The sequence below is a fragment of the Myxine glutinosa genome, chromosome 12 (assembly GCF_964187855.1).
Source record: "Myxine glutinosa chromosome 12, kmMyxGlut1.1, whole genome shotgun sequence".
NCBI classification, from domain to species: domain Eukaryota; kingdom Metazoa; phylum Chordata; class Myxini; order Myxiniformes; family Myxinidae; genus Myxine; species Myxine glutinosa.
This window is the reverse complement of record NC_136272.1, coordinates 88810773-88833752: the sequence shown is the minus strand read 5'-3', so window position 1 is coordinate 88833752 and position 22980 is coordinate 88810773. Positions and strand designations below refer to the sequence as shown.

The 22980-nt window shown below is 44.2% G+C and overlaps 2 protein-coding genes across 5 annotated transcripts in view; both read right to left on the bottom strand.

The window, feature by feature from the left end:
- Window positions 1-9573, bottom strand: part of LOC137437592 (tyrosine-protein kinase receptor UFO) — a 122027-nt gene extending 112454 nt beyond the window's left edge. For 2 of the 4 annotated variants that reach the window (XM_078766081.1, XM_078766082.1), the window contains exon 1: window positions 9196-9573. In XM_078766081.1, the coding sequence (XP_078622207.1) occupies window positions 9196-9277 (82 nt within the window). In that variant the 5' untranslated portion in view covers window positions 9278-9573. Of the gene's footprint in view, window positions 1-7836; window positions 7938-9195 lie in introns of those variants that run through there. The other 2 variants (XM_078766084.1, XM_078766083.1) reach the window with 2 other exon arrangements.
- Window positions 9574-12526: 2953 nt separating this feature from the next.
- Window positions 12527-22980, bottom strand: part of LOC137437581 (protein numb homolog) — a 171842-nt gene continuing 161388 nt past the window's right edge. Inside the window, exon 12 of the transcript XR_013620965.1 lies at window positions 12527-13475. The gene's annotated coding sequence lies outside the window, so the exon portion shown is untranslated. The remainder of the gene's footprint in view (window positions 13476-22980) is intronic.

The following is a 22980-nucleotide window of genomic DNA, read 5'->3' as shown; positions in this document are numbered from 1 at the left end:
TAATTTACAAATACAATTAAAATAATAAATTACGACAAAAACAATAGCAATAGTACAACAAAAACCCACAATCAAATGATAAAAATTGTACAGAGAGAGCAATTAAACAGAACTGCAGTATCAACTACAATGACACTCGGTGGAGCGCAAACCTCCGTCAGGCTGAACAGTTTACGTTTGGTATACCACTGAATTTCCGGATCTGGATCCGGACATGAACAAAAATATAATTAGCTTGTTCTTGTCACCTACCCAATTCGTCCACCTAGTTTGTCATAATCCATCCACAGCTTTGAGATATCGTGCTATGTATCGTTTTTGGCTCCATCACTCAATTGTGAAGAATCACTTGAGAAATTAAAACATTCCCGCATCCGGATCTTCACCAAAATCTAATCAATTCTTCCTCGTCACACACCCAACATGTCCACCCAGTTTCGTCTTAATTTGTCCAGAATGTTATGAGATATGCTATATAATCGGTGTTAGCCATATCACTCAATGGTGAAGAATCACTTTAAAAATCCTCGGGTCCAGATCCGAATGTGAGATCTTCACCATCACTTCACCAGAGATCTTCACCAAAATCGAATCATTTCGTCCTTGTCACATACCCAAACTCTCCAATAAATTCCATCCGAATTCATCCATAACGTTTTGAGATATCCTGATCAGACAGACAGGCAGACAGACAAACAGGGGTGAAAACACAACCTGTGCCTACCTTTGGTGGCTTCGGCAATAACAACAAGTTTACGTCCAAGACAAAAATATGGGCCTGATCTGTTGGAGGTATTATATGTTTCTGAAATTACAATGACAACTACGTCTCAGCCCATGTATGCTCAATTCCATCGTACGGTCAAAGAGGAGCAAGTAATCAAGAATCATGAATTATTCCAGATGATCAAACTCATCACTCGATTCTTGAAATGCACAGAGAGAAGGAACTACCCTCAGAGACTTCAGGTAAAGTGCAGTGAACGACACAATGGTATCATTTCCTGATAAATTATATATTAGTCTTCAAACGGATGCTCGTGAATGCGCCGTTTATGTTGACGGGTTCTTAAGTTTGCCTCCGATTGATACATACACCCTTTGCCCACATTCATTGGAGAAAGAAGATGGACCGCCAACCTCGCCCAATTCTGGAAGAGGTTTATTTTTATTTAAATGTCTGGTCATCGTTTTCTTTTTTGTACTTCAACACAACTGTCACTAATCAAAATAAAGTGCAATATCACAAGTAAAAAGTGAAAAAACGTACATGAAGTAGCGAAGTTAGGAACACATCCATTGCTTTTTCCATTAGTTCTTATGAAAAAAAAAAAAATCTTTGTGATTTTCGTAGTTTCGATATCCATCGCACTTTTCAGAAACGTTTCCACGACATAAACCGGGGTCTGACAGTATTGCGTTCATATGAATCTTCTTCTGCCAATTTGGTGAAGTTGCAATGCAATTTTGTTGCATTAAATGTGTATGTTTGCTCATCTAAGGCAATAAATGAGATCAAAATGTTGATTTTATTTTTTTTGAAGTACTCAAATTGCAAGACATTCACAGTTCAAGCTGAAATTTGGTACAAGCGGTGTTCTCGCACTTTTGAAATAATGAAAAAAACTCAGCGAGCGTCTTCTCACTTCGAGATAGAAGACTTCCAATCCTCCTCTAATCACCTCAAAATGTGCTGTTTTCTGCAGGTCGGATGAACTGACGTGAATGCAACAACAGGACTATCTTTGTCTGGTGTTCCATCAACCATCCATGTGCAATGGAAAGGTCATCGACGGACTCGCAACAGGAACTGTTTTCCAGCGCTTCAAGGACGATTCTTTAACAGGGCTGTCAGACAGTTCGTCAACCCAAGCAGACATGCATCATAGTGACATCCTGGCCACCAAGACGGAATCGAGTAGACATTCAGCAGCTTCAGCACCTCATGTCGATGAAACTTTGCACATCTACCAAGCAGCGCTAATAAAGAATGCCTTGCAAAGAACACCTGCTCTGGACTGTCTATGGTGACCGATTGCCGCAGATCTTACACTTGCATCTGATCAAGATACCATCCACATTGCATTGTAAAACCTCTGTGCTTGGGAGTTGGACTATCAGATGGTGCTGTAGTGACTAACTTTGTCAATATTGATGATGAAGATGATGATGATGATGATGATGATGCCCAGGTTAGTTTGACATCAATCTGCCAGGGTGTTTTTACTTGACTTCAAAGGGTCATAAACAATGAGATCTCTTGCACCAGTCCTGCATGGCTATTTGTCCGTCATTCGACAGGTTCATCCAGCATCCCCTCCCCTCGATCACCAATAAGATTGGACGTTGAGGGTCGGTAGACACGATTATTGGCCTAGCGACTAGTTTAGCTTATCTTGAACTAGCAGGAGTACCCGGCTTTGCCGGCCGGGGGGGGGGGCGTGGGGGGAAGAGGGCGGGGATGAGGGAGGAGGCAGGAGAGGGAGGGGTGAGGAAGGGAGTTGGGGGAGTGGTAGGGGGTCCATCACCTTTTCGTTGAATATATATGCTGGTGAATGTGCCGTTCATCACGTTTCTGAGTTAAGTGTGATGCCGATCAGGAAGAAGAAGAAGCCAGACTACCAACTTCGTACATTTCTGGAATCGCTTGATTTATTTGCGTTCAAATGTCTGGTCATTGTTTTGTATTTATTTATGCGAATGTGTACTTGTATATAACTGTCATTAATCAAAAAAGGCTTAGGCGACTTAGGCGAATCGAGCAATTTTTTTTTTTAACTCCAAAACGACGAACTTCGTTTTTTCAAAAACAAAATAATCTTTTTTTGCCGGAAACACTCCCATGCACTCAATGATGAACCTCTGAAAGTTTGACGAAGATCCGCTCAGCCATCTCTGAGAAATATGGCGACACACAGACAAAAACACACACACACACACACACACACACACACACACACACACACACACACACACACACACACACACACACACACACACACACACACACACACACACACACACACACACACACACACACACACACACACACACACACACACACACCTCTTATGTAGTAGATTACTGCGGACACATTCTTTATGTTCAATGGTTTGTAGATACGATCCTGTATTCTGAAATTTATATGCATAGTTGTGATGGTAGTTTTGCGTTTTGTAGTCTGGAAGCAGCTTTAACCTCCGTCACCAAAGGTGGACTGAGGCTGTTTTCACCTCTGTCTGCCTGTGACCAGGTTGTCTCAAAAGGTCGTGGATGGCTTCATACGAAACTTGGTGGACAGGTTGGGTGTGTGACAAGGACGAATGGATTCGATTTTGGTGAAGATCTGGATCCGGATCGGGGTATAAGATTTGTACATCTTACTATTATTCACCAAATGTCTGTCCGTCCGTTCGAAGGTACCGCAAAAACGGCTCAACCGATCGCAACGATATTGTGGGTGGGTATTCCTGGGACCCCTGGGAGTAAAATAGGCTATATTGTTTTTCCAATTTTTCCAAGTTTTTCAATTTTCCAGTTTTTCCAAACACGATGGAATAATATTTACCGATATGAACAGTGATGTGGCTTTGGTTGAAATTCTACAAATACTGTTTATTCTACGTACCAGGAGAGAATAGATCGACTCCTGACGAACTCTTCCTATATAAAAGTGCGGCTCCGAAGTAACATGGCAGCGTGTGCAAAGCGACTGAGAAACAGGTGTAGCGGCCACTTCCGTGTTACAGATTCGGCGCGCACTCTTCACACATAAACGTGCGACTTAGAAGTCGTGTAGCGGCCGCTTCCGTTTTGCAGAATTCAATCTTTTTTCAAAATGGGCGCCATGTACTGTTTAGATTTTGATGATTTGCGTGTGATATGATTCAACGGATGTTTATATGAATCGTTTAAAATAAAATAAAAGCCTTCAATTTCTGCTATTTTGCCTTTTCATTTGGGCCTCACAATTGAAGCCCCTGTTTAATTGAAGCAAAAGCTGTTTTTAATCTATATATATAAAACACAGTTTGTGTGTGTGTAATGTTACCGATAGACTCCTAAACGGAGAGGCTTACGTGCTTGATATTTGGCATAGACATGCCCATTGAGCCTGGGACGAACATGTCCGAACTCAAAATATTTGACGATCCATATTTTTATTCATATTAACCTCAGCGCATTTCAGCGAAGTACCCGCTAATCTCAGCTGGTTCCAGAGCAGCTCGCTGATTCGCTCAGAGCGATCACGTGATGTTCCATTCCCGCCGCCAGACTGATTTGCTCAGAGCGATCACGTGATGTTCCATCCCGTCACACGTCACACGTTTTTTCACCTTTTATGCGATCGTGTTTTGTATCGATTTTGTGCGATATGAATTAAATATCTTTGAAACAGCTGTGAAATGTCTTTCCACAACCCTTCCTTAACCGATTGGAGCAGTTTATTGCCGCACAAAACGAGATCCGCGAAGCGAGTTGGTCGAGTCGTGCTGACCAAGATGGCGACACGGCGGCTTCACTTTTTCACGGAGTATGAGCGTTCTATATATTTTCAATTCAGTGCGCCCGTGATTTGTGGCATAGACATGACCATTGGGCCTTCACGGTGTAATTTGTGCGAGGCTTTTGTCCGAGTGAGCTTGAGTCGAGAGGGCGAATGTACGGGTTGGGAATGTACGGGTCTCCCTTCCCCCACCCAGCAACGCCGGTACTGGAGGACGTCACAGGATCGGTGAGTCTCCAAAATCCGCTTCGTGCTGTTGTGAATATGCAGGACTATGTCCGATTGTTGTGCTGCTTTCCGACCATGAGAACTGCAACGTCATTGTTGGCTGGCCATCCCCTTCCCTCCCCCTTCCCCCTCCCCCCTCCATCCCTTCCCCCTCCACCCTACCCCTCCCCTTCTCCCCTCCCCCCTCCCCCCTCCCTTTTCCCCCTCCCCCTCGCTTTTCCCCCTCCCCCTCCCTTTTCCCCCTCCCCCTCCCTTCCCCCTACCCCCTCCACCCTACCCCCTCCCCCCTCCTTATCCCCTACCCCTCCCTTTTCCCCCTCCCCTCCCCCACCCTTCTCCCCTCCCCCCCCTCTTCTCCCCTCCCCCCCGTTCCCCTCCCCTCCCCGTTCCCCTCCCCTCCCCTCCCCCCTCCCCTCAATGCCGGGTACTTCTGCCGGGTCTCCCCCTCCCCCTCCCTCCTCCCCACCCCCTCCCCCCTTCCCATCCCCAAAATACCCAAAATACCCTTAAAGGCCCAGAGGATCCAAAACACCCTGAAGATCCAAAAGCCACCGAAATGGTCAAAGATGCCTATCCCTTTGAAACGATGTGTGGTGAGGCATGCAGAGCGCGCCGAGTCACGCTAGTTTAATCAATAAAGGAAATAACTTTTTTTAGAGGTGCAAAAACTTTTTGACTCCACTCCAACCAACCTAATGCAATTTAGTTTATGGCAAAATGTTTTCCTCCGAGTTTTTCGATTCTGAGTTCAATCCCATGGAGTAGAATTGGGTTCAAACTTAAACTTGACATTTGCAGCAGAAGACGATGCATCACCATTGTCCTTCGGAGGGAATGTCAAGTTGGCAATCATCTCAACAATTACGTCAATGTAAAAAGTACCCTTTGCCAGGTTTTGAAAGAGTAGGTCTTTATGCCTTTAAAAGCGATACAAAACTTATAGGGACGAAATGTTAGATTATATTCATAAGAATGGGGATGGGAACAGACATATCAATTGATAAATCAATTTAATGTGATGTAAATGCAGCACAAGCATGAAAACATGGCCATGGGGTTGCCCCAAGGCTTTCATTAAACGAGACAAAGGGCGTCTCTACTCGAGTGACGTAAAGCTCGAACATTCAATGGAACGTGACGTCTGTGACTTATCCACATTCAATGGACATGGACTGATGGGAGAAGTCGAAGACAGTGAAACAACGTCGGATAGTTTTACTGAAACTCTTAGGAAGTGCAAACTTTAAATATAGGAAGGAAACCAGTTGGTTAGTTTGGAGCGAAGGACAGCGGTTACTAAAATTGTACAATCAATCAATCGATCAATCAATCAATCAATCAATCAATCAATAAATAAAACCAACATCTACTAATGAATGTCTATGCAATTCATGTAAAAGTGCACTGGGGTCTATCTACTACTGTTTTTGTCCGACATGCGATTTATGTACCAGCTCCATAATGAGCGTTTGCCCAATGCTGATTTTGTTTTTAAATGCTATGTCAATATGATGGAGGCCAAATGACTTACTGTGTCTAGAATTTAGAAACCCTTGGACAATAGATGCAATCGATGTATTATTTAAAAGACTCATTTCAAAAGGAATTAAATGGATCGTGTTTGAAGACAGGTGGGGGGCAGGTCATGTTGTTGGTAATCTTCTTCTTCTTCTTCTTCTTCTTCAACACCCATAATTACTCCCACATTCTTGCAGGGGTGGCCGGAGGAAGTTTTGGCTCAAGTATTTCACAAACAGGCTGACCAGGCCCGACGTTTGACTCAAATTAGGGCAGGAATTTGTAATTTGTTCAGGGTGCTGGCGATAACTCGCCGACTCTTCACGAAGGGCACTGTGGGATCCAGGAGGAAATCAGTATGAATGAATTTAATAGCTGCTCACATCACGATGAGGTGTGTGCCAAAGGATCAAAGATGTACTCTTTTGAGAGGTGCGAGCAGCAACACTAGCCTTCTGTCCGCACCTCCATGGCACCTCCATGACCATGATGACCATGGCACGAGCAAAGGCCATGATGGACGTGATGGACGTGATTCCGCGCAGCTGTTTGGACAAATGACAAAAGTAAAGTCTTGTGTTTTCTTACTTGCACAAAATATGTCGACGACACCTGATATGACCATCATTGCTCAGAACATTTGAACTTGTTGGGTTGAGGTTTCTCCATAATCCTCAATACCAGTTGCGTGGGACTACCGAAAGGTATTGGGTCCGACCACGAACACGACGAGGTGGATCCCGATTGTGGAATTTATTCCCAAAGTGAAAACAGCATTGACAGGAGATTTTTGTGGGAATTCTTCCGTACAAGAAAAACAACTCAGGGTCGTCAAAGAGAGAAAGAAAAATCTAGTGGTGATCTTAAAGAGCACTATTTGAGAAGTTGTTGTTGTTGCCCTCTACCCCACTCTCCAAGAGATTTAAGTGAATTATGATTTAATAAGTTTTTGAGATTCCAAGATAATGAATGTTCTTTTTGTATTCAAAGAAACGCCTTTGATCTGATCAATGTAAAACTTCTTAAAAGCACAACTCAAGCACAGTGTGCAGGCACAGGGGTTTATATGATCTCTTCTTCTTCTTCTTCTTCTTCTTCTTTAACGACCGAAATTATTCCCACGTTGGCCGGAGGAAGCTTGGCCAAAGTCTTTCATGAACCTGTTAGCTTAGACCTGATGTTGAACTGTAGTTAGGGTGGGAGTTTGTAATTAGTTGAAGGTGCCGGCGTTAGTTCGTCTACTCTTTGGGAAGGACCCCGTGGGATCTTTAGCCTCCACCAACTCCTGGCGTAACACCAACTCAGGGACGAAAACAAGTCAAATGATGATCAAATCCCTCCAGAAACGAGTCAAATGATGGTAAACGAGTGGAGGTTTCATCCCCCTCAAAAAAGTTTCTAAATCGAATAAAAACGAATTTTAAAAACACTTGTTTACGAATGAAGTAGCACACTCGAGCATTTGTCTTTGGGGACTTCCAACACTCTAAAAGCAGAAAGTAACCCAAGGTGTCAACAAATCTGAACCTCACTGGCATGTGAACTTCGACGCTTCACCAACAATCGCAAACCTCGCAGCTCACCGGTGCACAATGTCTCAACCATCCCAGACCGACAGCTCAGCCCATGATCGTACGACCGACGTGTCTAAAGAAGGTATTAAGGTGTCTCCAAGAGGAAGCACGTCCTGGTTGGAGAGTTACATACATTATACAACCAGGTAGTTCAAAACCTGTTTCCATTGACACCCGAACTCCTGGAGCAGCCTTAACACGCTCCTGCCCAGTTAACACATTTTACCTGGGTGTCACCGATTGTTAAAACCCCGGGGCAAATGTAAAACTCTCTGCACATCACAAAAATAACTCATTTCAGCATCATTCCAAAACAAAACTAGAACGGTACTCAGTAGAGAGCATACCTCCACCTGGCTGGCCATATCACTCAATGGTGAAGCATCACTTTTAAAATTATACTAGCCGGATCCGGATCCGGATCTTCACCAAAATCGCATCGAATCGTTCTTGTCGGACACACAACCGGTCCACCAAGTTTCGTCCAAATCCGTCCACAACTTTTTGAGATATCCTGCTATGTATCGTTTTTGGCCCTATCTCCCAATGGTGAAGAATCACTTTAAAAAATTCTCGTAGCCGGATCCGAATCCAGATCTTCACCAAAATCGAATCATTTCGTCGGTGTCACATACGCTACATCTCTGCCAAATTTCATCAGAATCCGTCCACAACCTTTGAAGATATTTTGTTCACAAACGGACATACAAACAGACATACGGACAGACATACGGACAGACAAACAAGGGTGAAAACATAACCTCCATCCACCTTTGGTGGCGGAGGTAAATAGTTTCATAAAAGTCGTTTCAAAAACTTGACCAACTAACTATTCATGGAGAACTTAAGGGAAATGAGAGGGGGGGGGGGGGGAGATGGAGAGATTGTGGGGGGAGTATGGGTAGACAGACGGACGTAGACGGGGAGGCGGACGGACGGGGAGGGGAGGGGAGGCGGACGGACGGGGAGGAGAGGCGGACGGACGGGGAGGGGAGGCGGACGGACGGAGAGAATTAATGAGTAGAAGGTGAGGGTGAGACGGATGGCTACAAGAGGGTTGAGAATGAGATGGATGGATGGATGGAAGAGGGGGAGCGGAGAAGAGTAAAGGCAGGGGGGCTGGCAAGTGGGATGGGGCGAGGGAGGAGGAGAAGATGTACGGAGGATTCCCGATTCCCAGATTACAATTTGTTTTTTTCAGTGTGTAAAGGGTAAATAACAATAAAGCTGCAAAGTCATGTAGATATATGCAAGGGTGGGGTACATCATTATTTAGGAGAAATGTCAGTGGAATTTGCTAATTTTAACCCATTTTAAAAAGGAGGTAATGACCGGGGTCATGATTCGGGTCGAGTTGAGAAGGTGTACCTTGCGTGGCGCAAAACTGCAGCAACATCAGCAAAGAGGAGAGAGTGGGGGCAACGCGGTGCATCTTCCCGTCCGACCTCATCTCGCAGGAAGGAAGGAATCCAAGGGATCACAAAAACGAACTCGAACGTCGGAGAAAAACGACCAAAGGGTCCACAAAAAGGTCGATTCCCTTGGCGGCGCCGACAATGGCAGGTGTTCGATGTCAATAAGCGCAGGAAACTCGGGCATCGAGTGGAGCGAGTTAAGCGAATACAAGTTAAAGAGCACGTTCGAAACAACAATAACAAGAGGCCGTTCCCGTGTCGTACACCCTGCTCATTCCATCGAACTTGCAAACTCTGCCTTCCTTCCCTGCGCTCCGTGCACGCTGCGAATGAATAATTTGTTGTGGGCGGAGTTTTGGAATGGGCGGAGGACACTGATTGGAGGAAAAAGAATGGAAGTTCGGACTTCAGAGCCTAAGTTACAACAAGGTGTTAACACGCATTTCATTCATTATATCTGTTTTATATTCTGCAAACACAAATTAGAATTCATCCGAATTCGGTCTGACGCACGATTAACAAATTCCCCTGCTTTTTAAAACATTGCAGATGTGCCTGGGGCTTTATCGTGATGTTCTGGTTAAAATATATATGTTAAATTAGAACACAACACACAACACAACTAACACAACACAACTAACACAACACAACACCACAACAACACACACACACCACACACCCAACAACAACAACAACAACACACACACACAGACACACATACGCACACACACACACACATACGCGCACACACACACACACACCGCACACAACACACACCCAACAACAACAACACACACACACACACACACACACACCGCACACAACACACAAACAACAACAACAACACAACACACACACCAAACAACAAACACACACACACACACACACACACAACACAACACACACAGCACAACACACACACACACACACACACAAATAACACACACAACAAAACACACACACATGCACACACAAATAACACGCACACAAATGACGCACACACACACAAATAACACGCACACGCACACGCACACACACACACACACACACACGCATATATTTATTAATACAGAGCGTTGGTGCTGCCAAAGCAGCGTCTTGGCACGTGTTGTACTGGGTGGTTTGTCATGGTGTTCCACCTCGTAAGTAAAGGCAGGTATTGGGAATTTGTTCATCATGTCGGCACTTAATCCCCCAATCTTCGCAAAACACAATTCAGAATGTTTCACATCCATCAATCACCAGTGCAGGAATACTCATCCTCCAGCTTAACATCCATCCGAGGGACGATGCACACATTGATGCCTTGCTCTGCACGGGAAACACCAGGACGACAGCTGCGTCGGGATTCGAACCGAGGCTCGAGAGCTCAGTGTAATGAGTGCATCCTGAAGTTGTGTCTGTGCGAGTTTGGTTTGATTCCATCAATAAACTAGATGGTATTCATAGAATACTAACCATGCGCAGTCAACTTATTGCGAGCCAACTCTTCTGTTTTTGAACATTTTTTTTCTTTGATCCAATATGGCTGCCAGACCACGTGAGCGATGACATCATAAATTTATATTCTCCAATATAATTGTTGCATAGATCATGCTCAATACATTTCAAACTGATTTGACTAAGCGTTGTCCCTGTCGAATTATGACGTCATAATTATGGCACCAATGACGTTATCGAAAACAACACCTATTCCCCATATGGAGTTCTTTACAATGAGCCACGTTTCAATTTTTTCCACGCAGCAGTTTTGGAGAAATAGAGGTGCAACATTTTTCGGTTTTTCCAAGATGGCGCCTGTACCACATGACATATGACGTCATGATTATCATTAAAATGATCTAAAGGAGGAGGCGCTCCCATGGTGAACATTCCGTGTCCATCAGACCAACAGTTGCTGAGAAAAAAAATTCACAATGATCGGATAAGCGTTGTACTTGTCGTATTATGACGTCATATCGAAGGCACAGATGACATCATCATTAACAGAACTTATTCCCCAAGGGGAGTACTTGACAATGAGCCACGTTTCAATTTTTTCCATGGAGCGGTTTCGGAGATATGGAGGTGCAACCTTTTTCGATTTTTTCCAAGATGGCGTCTGTACCACGTGACCTATGACGTTATAATTATCATCAAACAATTCTACAGGAGGCGCTGCACATATCTTACTATAATTCACCAAATGTCTGTCCGTCCGTCCGTTCGTTCGAAGGTACCACAAAAACGGCTGAACCGATCGCAATGATATTTTGGGTGGGTAATCCTGGGATCTCCTGGAGTAAAATAGAGTATATTGTTTTTCCAATTTCAGCTTTGGTCTCCAGGATTTTCAGGTTTGGACTCCCTTTTATAACAAAGACAAAGACCTTTTATAAGGACATGGGTTGAATCCCTTCTAGAGAGAATGCCAACCCACTCTCCCCGCCATCACGGTCGTCTCTCCAACTCACAATCCCACGAGATATGCGGAAAGGACGACCCTAAACCAATTATATTCTTTTTGATTCATATATAAACATCATTAAAAGTAAATAATGACCTCGGCCAAAGTTCAAACGATGTGAGTTTAATCTCTACATGAGAGAATTCCACATAGCTATTTGGGCGGTGTATACACTAACAGATCGCTGTCTCCATCGATCTTGCCAAGGCCGTAACACCTATCGGCTCAAAATCCTTTTAACTGTTGACTTGGTAGTTTTTACAATGAAGGAAACATTAACAATGTTGTTAAAAGTTTATTTTGTGATTAATTTGTGATTGGAGTTATGTTGTTTGGAATGAAAAAAGATATCGAGTTCAAGTGAATGACGACATGCCGTGATCGTGATTGTTTATACTTTCTAAACGTGAACTTTGCGGATTGTCATTTGCAGATTCGCCACGGACCCACGATCGATGTTTCTATACGTGAACGTACCCGTTTGTTTGCGAACGGGTACGTTTTTCATGGAAGTCCTTCACGAACTTGCTGTCCATGTCTGATGTGCGACTGAAGGTGCTACAGGAATGTGGAATTTATTGGTTTCATGCTTTAGCATTCGCCGTATCTGCATTGCCTGTTTGCTTCTGGCCTCCCACCCGTGCGTAGCACGGGTATCTCACTAGTTCTGAAACTTTCGTGTCCATCGGTCTACAGTTGCAGAGGAATTTTTGTTTAATTCATACTGATCAGATCAAGCGTTGTACTTGTCGAATTATGACGTCATAATTAAGGCACCGATGACATCACCATCAACATATCTTATTCCCCATTGTGAGTACTTGACAAAGAGCCATGTTTCACTTTTTTCCATTGAGTGGTTTGGGAGATATGGAGGTAACGTTTTTCCAAGATGGCGTCTGTATCCACGTGACCTATGACGTCATAACTATGAATAAAAAACATAAGCGGAGGCACTTCCATGGTAAAATTTCATGTCAATTGGACCAACGGTTGCCGAGAAAATGATTTTTTTAATACAGACACGTACAGCACACGTACGCAATTGAATGCTTCACCTTTGTTTTCGCTTTGCGGGCACAGGGTAACTAGAACGGCATTCAGTAGAGAGCGTAACTCCACCTCGTTGGCCATATCACTCAATAGTGAAGAATCACTTAAAACATTCTACTAGCCGGATCCGGATCTTCACCAACATTGAATCGAATCGTCCTTGTCGGACACACAACTGTCCACTAAGATTCGTCCAAATCCGTCCACAACTTTTTGAGATATCCTGCTATGTATCGTTTTTGGCCCCATCTCCCAATAGTGAAGTCACTTTAAAATTCTAGTAGCCAGATCCGAATCCGGATCTTCACCAAAATCTAATCATTTCGTCCTTGTCACATACACTATCTCTCTGCCAAATTTCGTCCGAATCCCTCCACAACCTTTTGAGATATTTTGTTCACAAATGGACAGACAAACAGACAAACAGACAGACAGACAGACAGACAGGGGTGAAAACATAACTTCCATCCAACTTTGGTGGTGTAATGATGGGATTGGGAATTCAGGTATGCAGCGTGCTCTCAGCAAACTTGCACTCGGTAGTTTGAGTTTACGGTTAAGGTGGCTGGCTTGGGATCCTCGGGTCTTCAGTTCAAGCCCCTGTCATGTCGTTGAATCAACACCAGGTGTGTGGACTCAGCTTGTCATCCTTACGAGGTCGGAAAAATGAGCACCAACCAGCAGCAAGTATCAGCGGCACAGCCACGTCCCCAGAAAATGATGCAGCCAATCAGCTGCATACGAATAAATAAATAAAAAAGAAAGAAGTCATGTAGAGCATGATACTTGCAAAATCCACCCCTTCAAAAAAAAAGTTGCCATGGATACATCAAATTGGCTATTTCATTAAAATTAAAACTGACGATCTTAAAGCTTGGGTCAATTGGATTAAAATGGGTTATTTTTCAGATGAAAATTGATATTAGAAGTTTGACCTCGATATGAGCTTTGACATTTTGACCTCAAAATAGTTGCTTTGCCAAATTTGTTATGCACCATGCAATTGCTCTTTAATTCTCTAATAGGATGAAAATGGACAATTTTTGAAATTTGACTTCAAGATGACCTTTGACCTCAAAGTCAATGGACTTCTTCCTTATGACCAACTCTACCATCTGGTGAAGTTTAGTGAAGATCGGTTTAAATTGTGACCTGTAAGCAATTATTGCCAGACAGACAAACAAAGAAACAGACAGACAGAATAATGCACAAGACCAACCAATATACTACCTGAAACATTTTCGATTTTGCCATCAATAAATAAATAAATAAATAAATAAATGAATGAATGAATGAATGAATGCTCACAGACACACAAACAGGGGTGAAAACAACCTCCATGCAGCTTCGGTGGTTTTAGGTAACAAATGCATCACAATGCCAAGAAAGTTTTTTTTTCCCAGAAGCAACAAAAAACAAAAACATTGGATTCCATTGGTCAGGATGCAAGACAAGTTTGTGCACGTCGAGTGGGTGTTTTCTAGTTATTCCAAACTTGATGTCCCAACAAACACGAACTTCAGCAAACTTTCTGCTGCTAAACTTCATGTGGCATTTACTAAACTCCAAGTCCCTTGAAACTGTCGCAAGAGGCTGGAGTTGAAGAAGTATGGGAACAAAATCCAGTGGATTAATTTTAATGGATTCTCTTGGGCTAAATTGTCGGATTACGTCACAGAGCTTCGTCACCAGTGACGTTTCGTACACGTGTTGCAGATTAACTTTGACAATCGCTCGACACACGAGCAGGAAAAACATCGGGGAATCGCAGGTAAACAAGCCACAGCACGTCACCTGTAGTGACGTCACAGCCTCTTGGCACAGACACGGTGCACGTCATCAGCCATTGCTGAAGTTCCCTCCATAATCAACTGCGCGATCCTTGAACGTGGAACTCATTAACTTGAAGTCATGGATTCTTTACCTTCGCCGGCGAAAAGAAAGAGGGACGTTGCTTTCACCCCTGTCTATCTAGGAGCACGATATCTCAAAAAGTTGTGCACGGATTCGGACAAAACTTGTTGGACAGGTTGGGTGTGTAACAAGGAAGAATTTATTAATGAATTTATTCATTATGAAAATTTATTATTTTCATGATACTTGCAAAATGTAACAAGGCAAAATGTAACAAAATGTAACAAAATGTAACAAGAAAAAAAAAATGTAACAAGGAAGAATTTATTAAATAAACTGTTTTGTGTCGGGGGTTATTTGTGGGGACTAGCTGGTCGTGCCAACATATCAGGAAACAAACATACAGTATTTAAGTAGTGGTACTGTTTTGTGTACAAAGTGCAGAGTCATGAGGAAGCGAGGTGACTCAGGGTAAAAGTACTCATGTACAGTGGGGCTTCAGTTGGATTAAAGAAGGAAATGAGATGAACAGAACTCAATGGTGAAGAATCAATTAAAGAAATTCTCGTATCCAGATCGGAATTCGGATCTTCACCAAAATCGATTCAATTCGCCCTCGTCACCGACACAATATCATCCACCAAGTTTCATCTGAATCCGTCCATAACTATTTGAGATATTGGGCAATGTATAGTTTTTGGCCTCATCTCTCAATGGTGAAGAATCACTTCAAAAGTGACAAAATTATCGTATCCAGATCTTCATCAAAATCGAATCAATTCGTCCGATTCACACTCACAAATCATCCACAAAGTTTCGTCCGAATCCGTCCATAACCTTTTGAGATATCCTGCTCACAGACAGACAAACAGACAGGGGTGAGTGACAATATAACGTCCGTCCACCTTTGGGGTGGCACAGGTAATGAATGAACAAGGAAAGAGGAGAAGAGGAGAGAAACGCCGTAACCTGCAAGAAAGAGCATTTATTTAGGTAGAGTTAATGGGTGTGAAAAGGATCAAGGGCAGGGATGGTTGGGTGTGTAATTGGGAGGGGGGGGGGGGGCAATTTGTAATACAGGAGAGGGGTGTAATATAGGGGGAGAGTGTAATATGGGGGGGGGGGGCAATTTGTAATATAGGGGGTGTGTAATAGGGGGGGGTAATTTGTAATATAGAGCAGTGTGTAACAAGGGGGGCTATTTGTAATATAGGGTGGGGGGAATAGGGTGGCAATTTGTAATATAGGGGGTGTGTAATAGGGGGGGGGGGTAATTTGTAATATAGAGCAGTGTGTAACAAGGGGGGCTATTTGTAATATAGGGTGGGGGGAATAGGGTGGCAATTTGTAATATAGGTGGGTGTAATAGGGGGCAATTTGTAATATAGGGGTGTGTGTAATAGGGGGGGGGGGATTTGTAATATAGAGGTGGGTGTAATAGGGGGGCAATTTGTAATATAGGGGGTGTGTAATATGGGGGCAATTTGTAATATAACGGGGTGTGTAATAGGGGGGCAATTTGTAATAAAGGGGGTGTAATAGGGGGCAATTTGTAATATAGGGGTGTGTGTAATAAGGGGGGCAATTTGTAATATAGGGTGGGGGGAATAGGGTGGCAATTTGTAATATCGGTGGGTGTAATAGGAGGCAATTTGTAATATAGGGGTGTGTATTATAGGGGGGGGCAATTTGTAATACAGTGGGGTGTAATAGGGGGGAGGGGAATTTGTAATATGGAGGGGTGTGCAATATGGGGGGCAATTCGTAATATAGTGGGGTGCAATTTGTAATATAGGGGGGTGTAATAGGGGGCGATTTGTAATATAGGGGTGTCTAATAGGGGGGGATATTTGTAATACAGGGGTGTGTGTAATAGGGGTGGGGGGGCAATTTGTAATATAGGGCAGTGTGTAATAAGTGGGCCAATTTGTAATATAGGGTGGGGGGTGTAATGGGGGGGGGGGTAATTAGTAATATAGGGGGGAGTGTAATGGGGGGCAATTTGTAACATAAGGCATTGTGTAACAAGGGGGGCAATTTGTAATATAGGGGGGGTGTAATAGGGGGGCAATTTGTAATAGAGAGGGGGAGGGTGTAATAGGGGGGAAATTTGTAATATAGAGGGGGAGGGTGTAATAGGAGGGCAATTTGTAATATAGGGGGTGTGTAATAGGGGACAATCTGTAATATAGGGCAGTGTGTAATAAGGGGGGCAATTTGTAATATAGGGGGGTGCAATAGGGGGGGAATTTGTAATATAGGGGGTGTGTAATATGGGGCAATTTGTAATATTGGGGTGTGTGTAATAAGGGGGGCAATTTGTAATATAGGGTGGGGGAATAGGGCGGCAATTTGTAATATAGGTGGGTGTAATAGGGGGAAATTTGTAATGTAGGGGTGTGTGTAATAGGGGGGGCAATTTGTAATGCAGGGGGGGTGATCGGGGGGCAATTTGTAATATGGAGGGGTGTGTAATATGGGGGGCAATTTGTAATATAGCGGGGTGCAATTTGTAATATGGGGGGTGTAATAGGGGGCGATTTGTAATATAGGGGTACGTAATAGAGGGGGCTATTTGTAATATAGGGGTGTGTGTAATAGGGGGGCGATTTGTAATATAGAGCAGTGTGTAATAAGTGGTGCAATTTGTAATATAGGGGAGGGGTGTAATAGGGGGGGGGGGGTGATTTGTAATATGGGGAGGGGTGTAATGGGGGGCAATTTGTAACATAGGGCATTGTGTAATGAGGGGGGCAATTTGTAATATAGGGGGTATGTAATATGGGGGGGGGCAATTTGTAATATAGAGTGGGAGGGTGTAATAGGGGGGCAATTTGTAATATAGGGTGTGTGTAATAGGGGGCAATTTGTAATATAGGGCAGTGCATAATCAGGGGGGAAATTTGTAATATAGGGGGAGGTGGTGAAATAGGTTTTAAATTTGTAATATCGGGGTGTGTGTAATAGGGGGGCATTTGTAACATAGAGGGGGGTGTAATAGGGTGGAAATTTGTAATATAGGGGGGTGTAATATGGGGGGCAATTCGTAATGTTGCGGTAGGGGGTGTAATAGGGGGCGATTTGTAATATAGGCATGTGGGAAATAGGGGGCTATTGGAAATATAGGGGTGTGTGTTATCGGGGGGGCAATTTGTAATATAGGGGGGTGTAATAGGGGGCGATTTGTAATATAGGCGTGTGTGTAATAGGGGGCTATTGGAAATATAGGGGTGTGTGTTATAGGGGGGGCAATTTGTAATATAGGGGGGGGGTGTAATAGGGGGGGAATTTGTAATATAGGGGTGTGTGTAATAGGGGGGCATTTGTAATATAGAGGGGGGTGTAATAGGGGGGCAATTTGTAATATAGGGGGGCGTAATATGGGGGGGCAATTTGTAATATAGCGGGGTGTGTAATAGGGAGGGCAATTTGTAATGTAGCGGGGTGTAATATGGGGGGCAATTTGTAATATCGGGGGGGGGGGTGTAATAGGGGGCGATTTGAAATATAGGGGTGTGTGTAATAGGGGGGCTATTTGTAATATAGGGGTGTGTGTAATAGGGGGGGGCGAAATTTGAATATTACACCTCCGGTCCTGTATTTGTAATATCGGACCAGAGGTGTAATCGGGGAGGAAATTTGGAAACAAATTTGTAATGGGGGGGGGGGGTGCAATTTGTTTATATTTATTTCAGAGTTTCAACTAATTTAAAGAGTGAAGAAAAAATGACAATCAGGCTCAACGTGATGTAAATGAATTTGTGTATCTCCGTTTTTGAAACTTGTGTATTTCAGGAAAAGTCGCATGACTTTTTGCTCAAATCTTCTGTCAAGGTCTTGATCCAGAATGTCAAGTACTTTATACTATTTCTGTCGGAAGGAACAGAAATGTCTGAGCTGTTCTGATGCTCAATTTGAGTAGCAGCATCAACAATCCTTCCCTGCATATTTGATGCTCATCATATGCTTCATCTCGACATTGATCCAGCCCTACATTGCCTCGTATCAGGACATCTGTCAGGGCCTTTGTGAGGGTTTCACTGGTAATATCTGGCACCTCAACAAATCCCAGTAATTCCTCGTACACCTGGTAGGTGTCGTCAACCCACATTACACAAATATTGAACTGTTATTTGCAGGAAATCTCAGTTGTTTCATCGCCAGTGATGATGATGATGATGCCATCAGTGTGAGCGTTAAGAGGTCAAAACAAATAAGAACTAAAATACCTTAAATGGTGATCGATCCACCATGAATGAAAGAGAACCTAACATTTTGGGCCGCCTCAAGCTTTCCTTTCCCCATCTCTTTTGCATTTTTGTATTGTTTTGTTGTATGAAATTGAGGGGTGTCATTTTCAAGTTTTGCTTAAGACTAATATAACCCTTCCCATATAATGATTGATCAACAACAACAACAACATGCATTTTAAAGGCCATTTTCCCTGCTAGAGCGGGGGTTAGCCTTGCGGTCCCCATGACAATCTTCTCCATTTTGCCCTATTTTCTGCATCTCTCCTTGTTAACCCCCTTGCCCGCATTTCTTCTTCCACCATCTTTAGCCAAGTCTTTCTCGGTCTTCCCCGTCTTCTACTTCCTTCTACATTCATTTCCATCACTCTTCTCAACCAGTCACTTTCATCCTTCCTCAACACGTGACCAAACCATCTCAACCTGTTCCTCTTCACAGCATCAATCACAGGCTCTATTCCCATCATCTTTCGCAATTCATCATTTGTCTTCCTCTCTCTCAACGATACTCCGCACATCCGTCGAACCATTCGCATTTCCACCCTTTCCAACCTTCGTTGCTGCTCTACGTTCATTACCCATGTCTCGCTCCCATAAATCATAACACTTCTCACACATGCAGCATACACCTTTCCCTTCAGCTTCAACGACACTCCCCTCATCATCAGCACGCCACTCAATTCCCGAAACTTCTTCCATGCACATCTCACTCGAGCAACTGTTGCCGAGTCTGATCCACCTTCTCCATTCAGCATGTCTCCGAGGTAGCAAAATGTTTTCACACCTTCCAGCTTCACGCCGTCTCCAAGATCCAACTCAACATTTCCTCCATCTGCAGCTCCCTCTGTGCACACCTTACATTTGAATGTAGCTGCCACACTGGTTAATGACCCTCTCAGACCACTACATTTTTGATGAACCCACTCAGCGCACATTGTACACTAAATGGAGTTCACTCCGACACCCTTCCGACACACAGCACAGGGCCACTTCCCAGTTCTTTCCACCTCACCACATGCTTTACCACTTGCCATCACCTTCGTCTTTCCGATATTCACCTTCAGACCTTTTGTCTCCATACATTCCTTCCACGTGTTCATCTTTTCCTTCAGTCCATCCATACTTTCCGCAATCAACACCAGATCATCTGCATACAACAACTCCCACGGTAAACCCTCCTTTACGTTCTGAGCCAGCACCTCCATCACAGCTACAAATAGTAGTGGACTTAGTACCGACCCCTGATGCACTCCCACCTTCACCTCAAACTCACCACTGTTCCCGTCCTTCGTCCTTACAGCTGTGCGCGCTCTTTTGTACATTGCCATCACTACTCTGATCAACCATTCCTCCACTCCTAACTTCCTCAATGCCCATGTCAATACTTTGCGTGGAACCCGATCAAATGCTTTCTCCAGATCGACAAACCCAAGAAACAACTTCTTCCTCTTCTCCATGTACTTCTCCTGCAACTGCCTCACAATGAAAAGCGCATCTGTCGTTCCTCTTCCTGGCATAAATCCAAACTGCATTTCGTCGATCTTCACTTTCTTCCTTATCCTCCTCTCCAACACCCTTTCCAATACCTTCATTCCATGCTCCAATAACTTTATCGCTCGGTACGAGCCACACTCCAGAGGGTCACCTTGCCCCTTGTATAGAGGGACGAGGGTACTCAGTTCCCAATCCACTGGAATGCGGCCTTCTTTCACCACCAGATTACAGATCTCTGTCATTCTCTTCACACCCCAACTTCCTGCTGCCTTCAACATATCTCCCACAACTCCCGTCGGCCCTCCCGCTTTTCTACCCTTCATTGCTTTTATCGCTTCCTCAACTTCCTTCTCAGTTATCTTCTCTGCCGGTCCTAAAACTGGGTTACTCTCTATGTTGCCATCCCATTCATTCTCTGTATTCAACAGCATTTCCATATATATTTTCCATCTTCCTTTAATTCCATCTGGGTCGACAACGATTTGTCCCACTTCATCCTTCAAGCAGCTCACCCCCATCACATCACACCTCTCTTTCGCTATCTGCTTTGCAATCCTGAATACTGCTTTCTGACCCTCTTCCGAATCTAAGCGTTCTCCAAACATTTTCCTCCATGCCTCCTGCGCCTTTGCTACCTCTTTCTTTGCAGCCTTCCTGGCTGCCTTATAACTTTCATGCTGTGCTGTTTCTGCTCCCGTACCCTTCGCCTTCTGCCACTCCTGGAACTTCTTCCTCTTCTCGTCAATCCTCTTTCCAACTTCATCATCCCACCACCATGTTTCCGAGTGCCTCGGTGGTCCTTTTGTCCATCCACATACCTCACCAACGGCTCCCAACAGACAAGCTTTCATTGACATCCAACCACTTTCAAGCTCAACCACATCATCCTCGACCCTACTCAGCCTCTCTTTTAATGCCTCCCTTACTGTCACCTCTTTCAACCTCCACACCTTCATTCTCGGTTGGTACTTCACCCGCCGAGCTCTCCTCGCACCTTTCACCCTTACGTCGCAGACAACCAAGTGGTGCTGCGAAACAGCCTCCTCCCCCGGGATCACCTTTGTGTCTCGGAGGTGCCCCCTATCTCGCCTACGCACCATCAGGTCGTCAACGGTTGTCGTCGACCCACCTGATGTGTATGTAACAAGCTTATTATCCTCTTTCTGGAACTGAGTATTACAAATCAACAAATCAGCTCCATCAGCAAACTCCAAAATCCTTTCACCTTCTCCATTTCTCACACCATATCCGTAACCCCCATGAACTCCGTCAAAACCATCCATACTCCTTCCCACATGTCCATTTAGGTCTCCTCCTACCACAACAACTTCCTCATCTTTCACGTTTTCCATCAGCTTCTCTATCGCACACCAGAACTTGTCCTTCTCTTCATCGCTCCGACCAACCTGCGGAGCATATCCCGAGATGACGTTCACCAAGAGCTTTCCAATCATCATTTTCACCATCATCAACCTATCACTCACTCTACTCACACTCACCACACTGTCTACAAACTCCTCAGAAAACAGGACACCAACACCATTCACGCCCTCCAAGCACCCTTGCCACACAAACTTGTATTTCTGTCCATGCCTACCCTTCACCATTCTCACACCACTTCCCTTCCATCTCGTCTCTTGCACACAACATATGTCCACTCTTCTTCTGACCAATACTTGCACCACTTCTCCTGATCTCCCTGTCATTGTCCCTACATTCCATGTCCCAAACCTCAGAAACCGATCTCCACTTCGGGCTGTACCCTGCCCACATGTATTTGGAATTGTCATGGTTCTCTTTTTGAGGCAATGTTTTTTATGGCCGGATGCCCTTCCTGACGCCAACCCTCTTAGTCGCCTCCTACGACACGCAGGGATACGGCGTACCTATTCTTATCCAGGGTACACACTGGGAAACGTTTAAAACATGGAAATCCTGGGGGGGGGGGGGGGGGGGGAGGGGGGGGATCACCGCTGCGGTTTAAACATATTTAAATAAATATTTCAACAAAACCATGAAAACAATCTGGGAAAAGTCTCTAAGTGAGAACGTGGATTTGAGAAAGCAGGAGCAGAGGTGAAAGAACAAACGAGAATATAGGGGGCGGGGCACAAGTCGAGACGAGGAGGCCGCACGAGACACCAGGTCGCACGAGGCGCGGACAAAGAAACGACTAATTACACACAAATTTGCAACAACTACAAAACCAAAACCAAATAGAAACACACAATAACACATACACAACAAAATACGCAGCGGAAATTTGACAAAGAAACGAACGGGAAAACACTCAAACTTTGATGCCGTGGAGAGATCAAAGCAAGCCCCGTCGCTCGAGGGACCGGAAGCGGAAGTCCATATAATGATTGATCGAAATATGAATATTGTCATGTCTATGTATGAGCATTGTACCATATCAAATTGTTTATTGCATGGAAATGAATATCAACCGATCATTCATGCCAAATATCAACCTGCCATCCTGGTGTTTTACAGGCAGGGTGATTCATCATTCTGTGTGCCATCCCTCGGATGGACGTTCAACAGGCATCTCGCCTCCAGCATTAGTTAGTCGGTGGACGTTAAAGATCCAAATAGCACGTCACTCTATAATGGGAACAAATATCCCCATGTGGCGGAC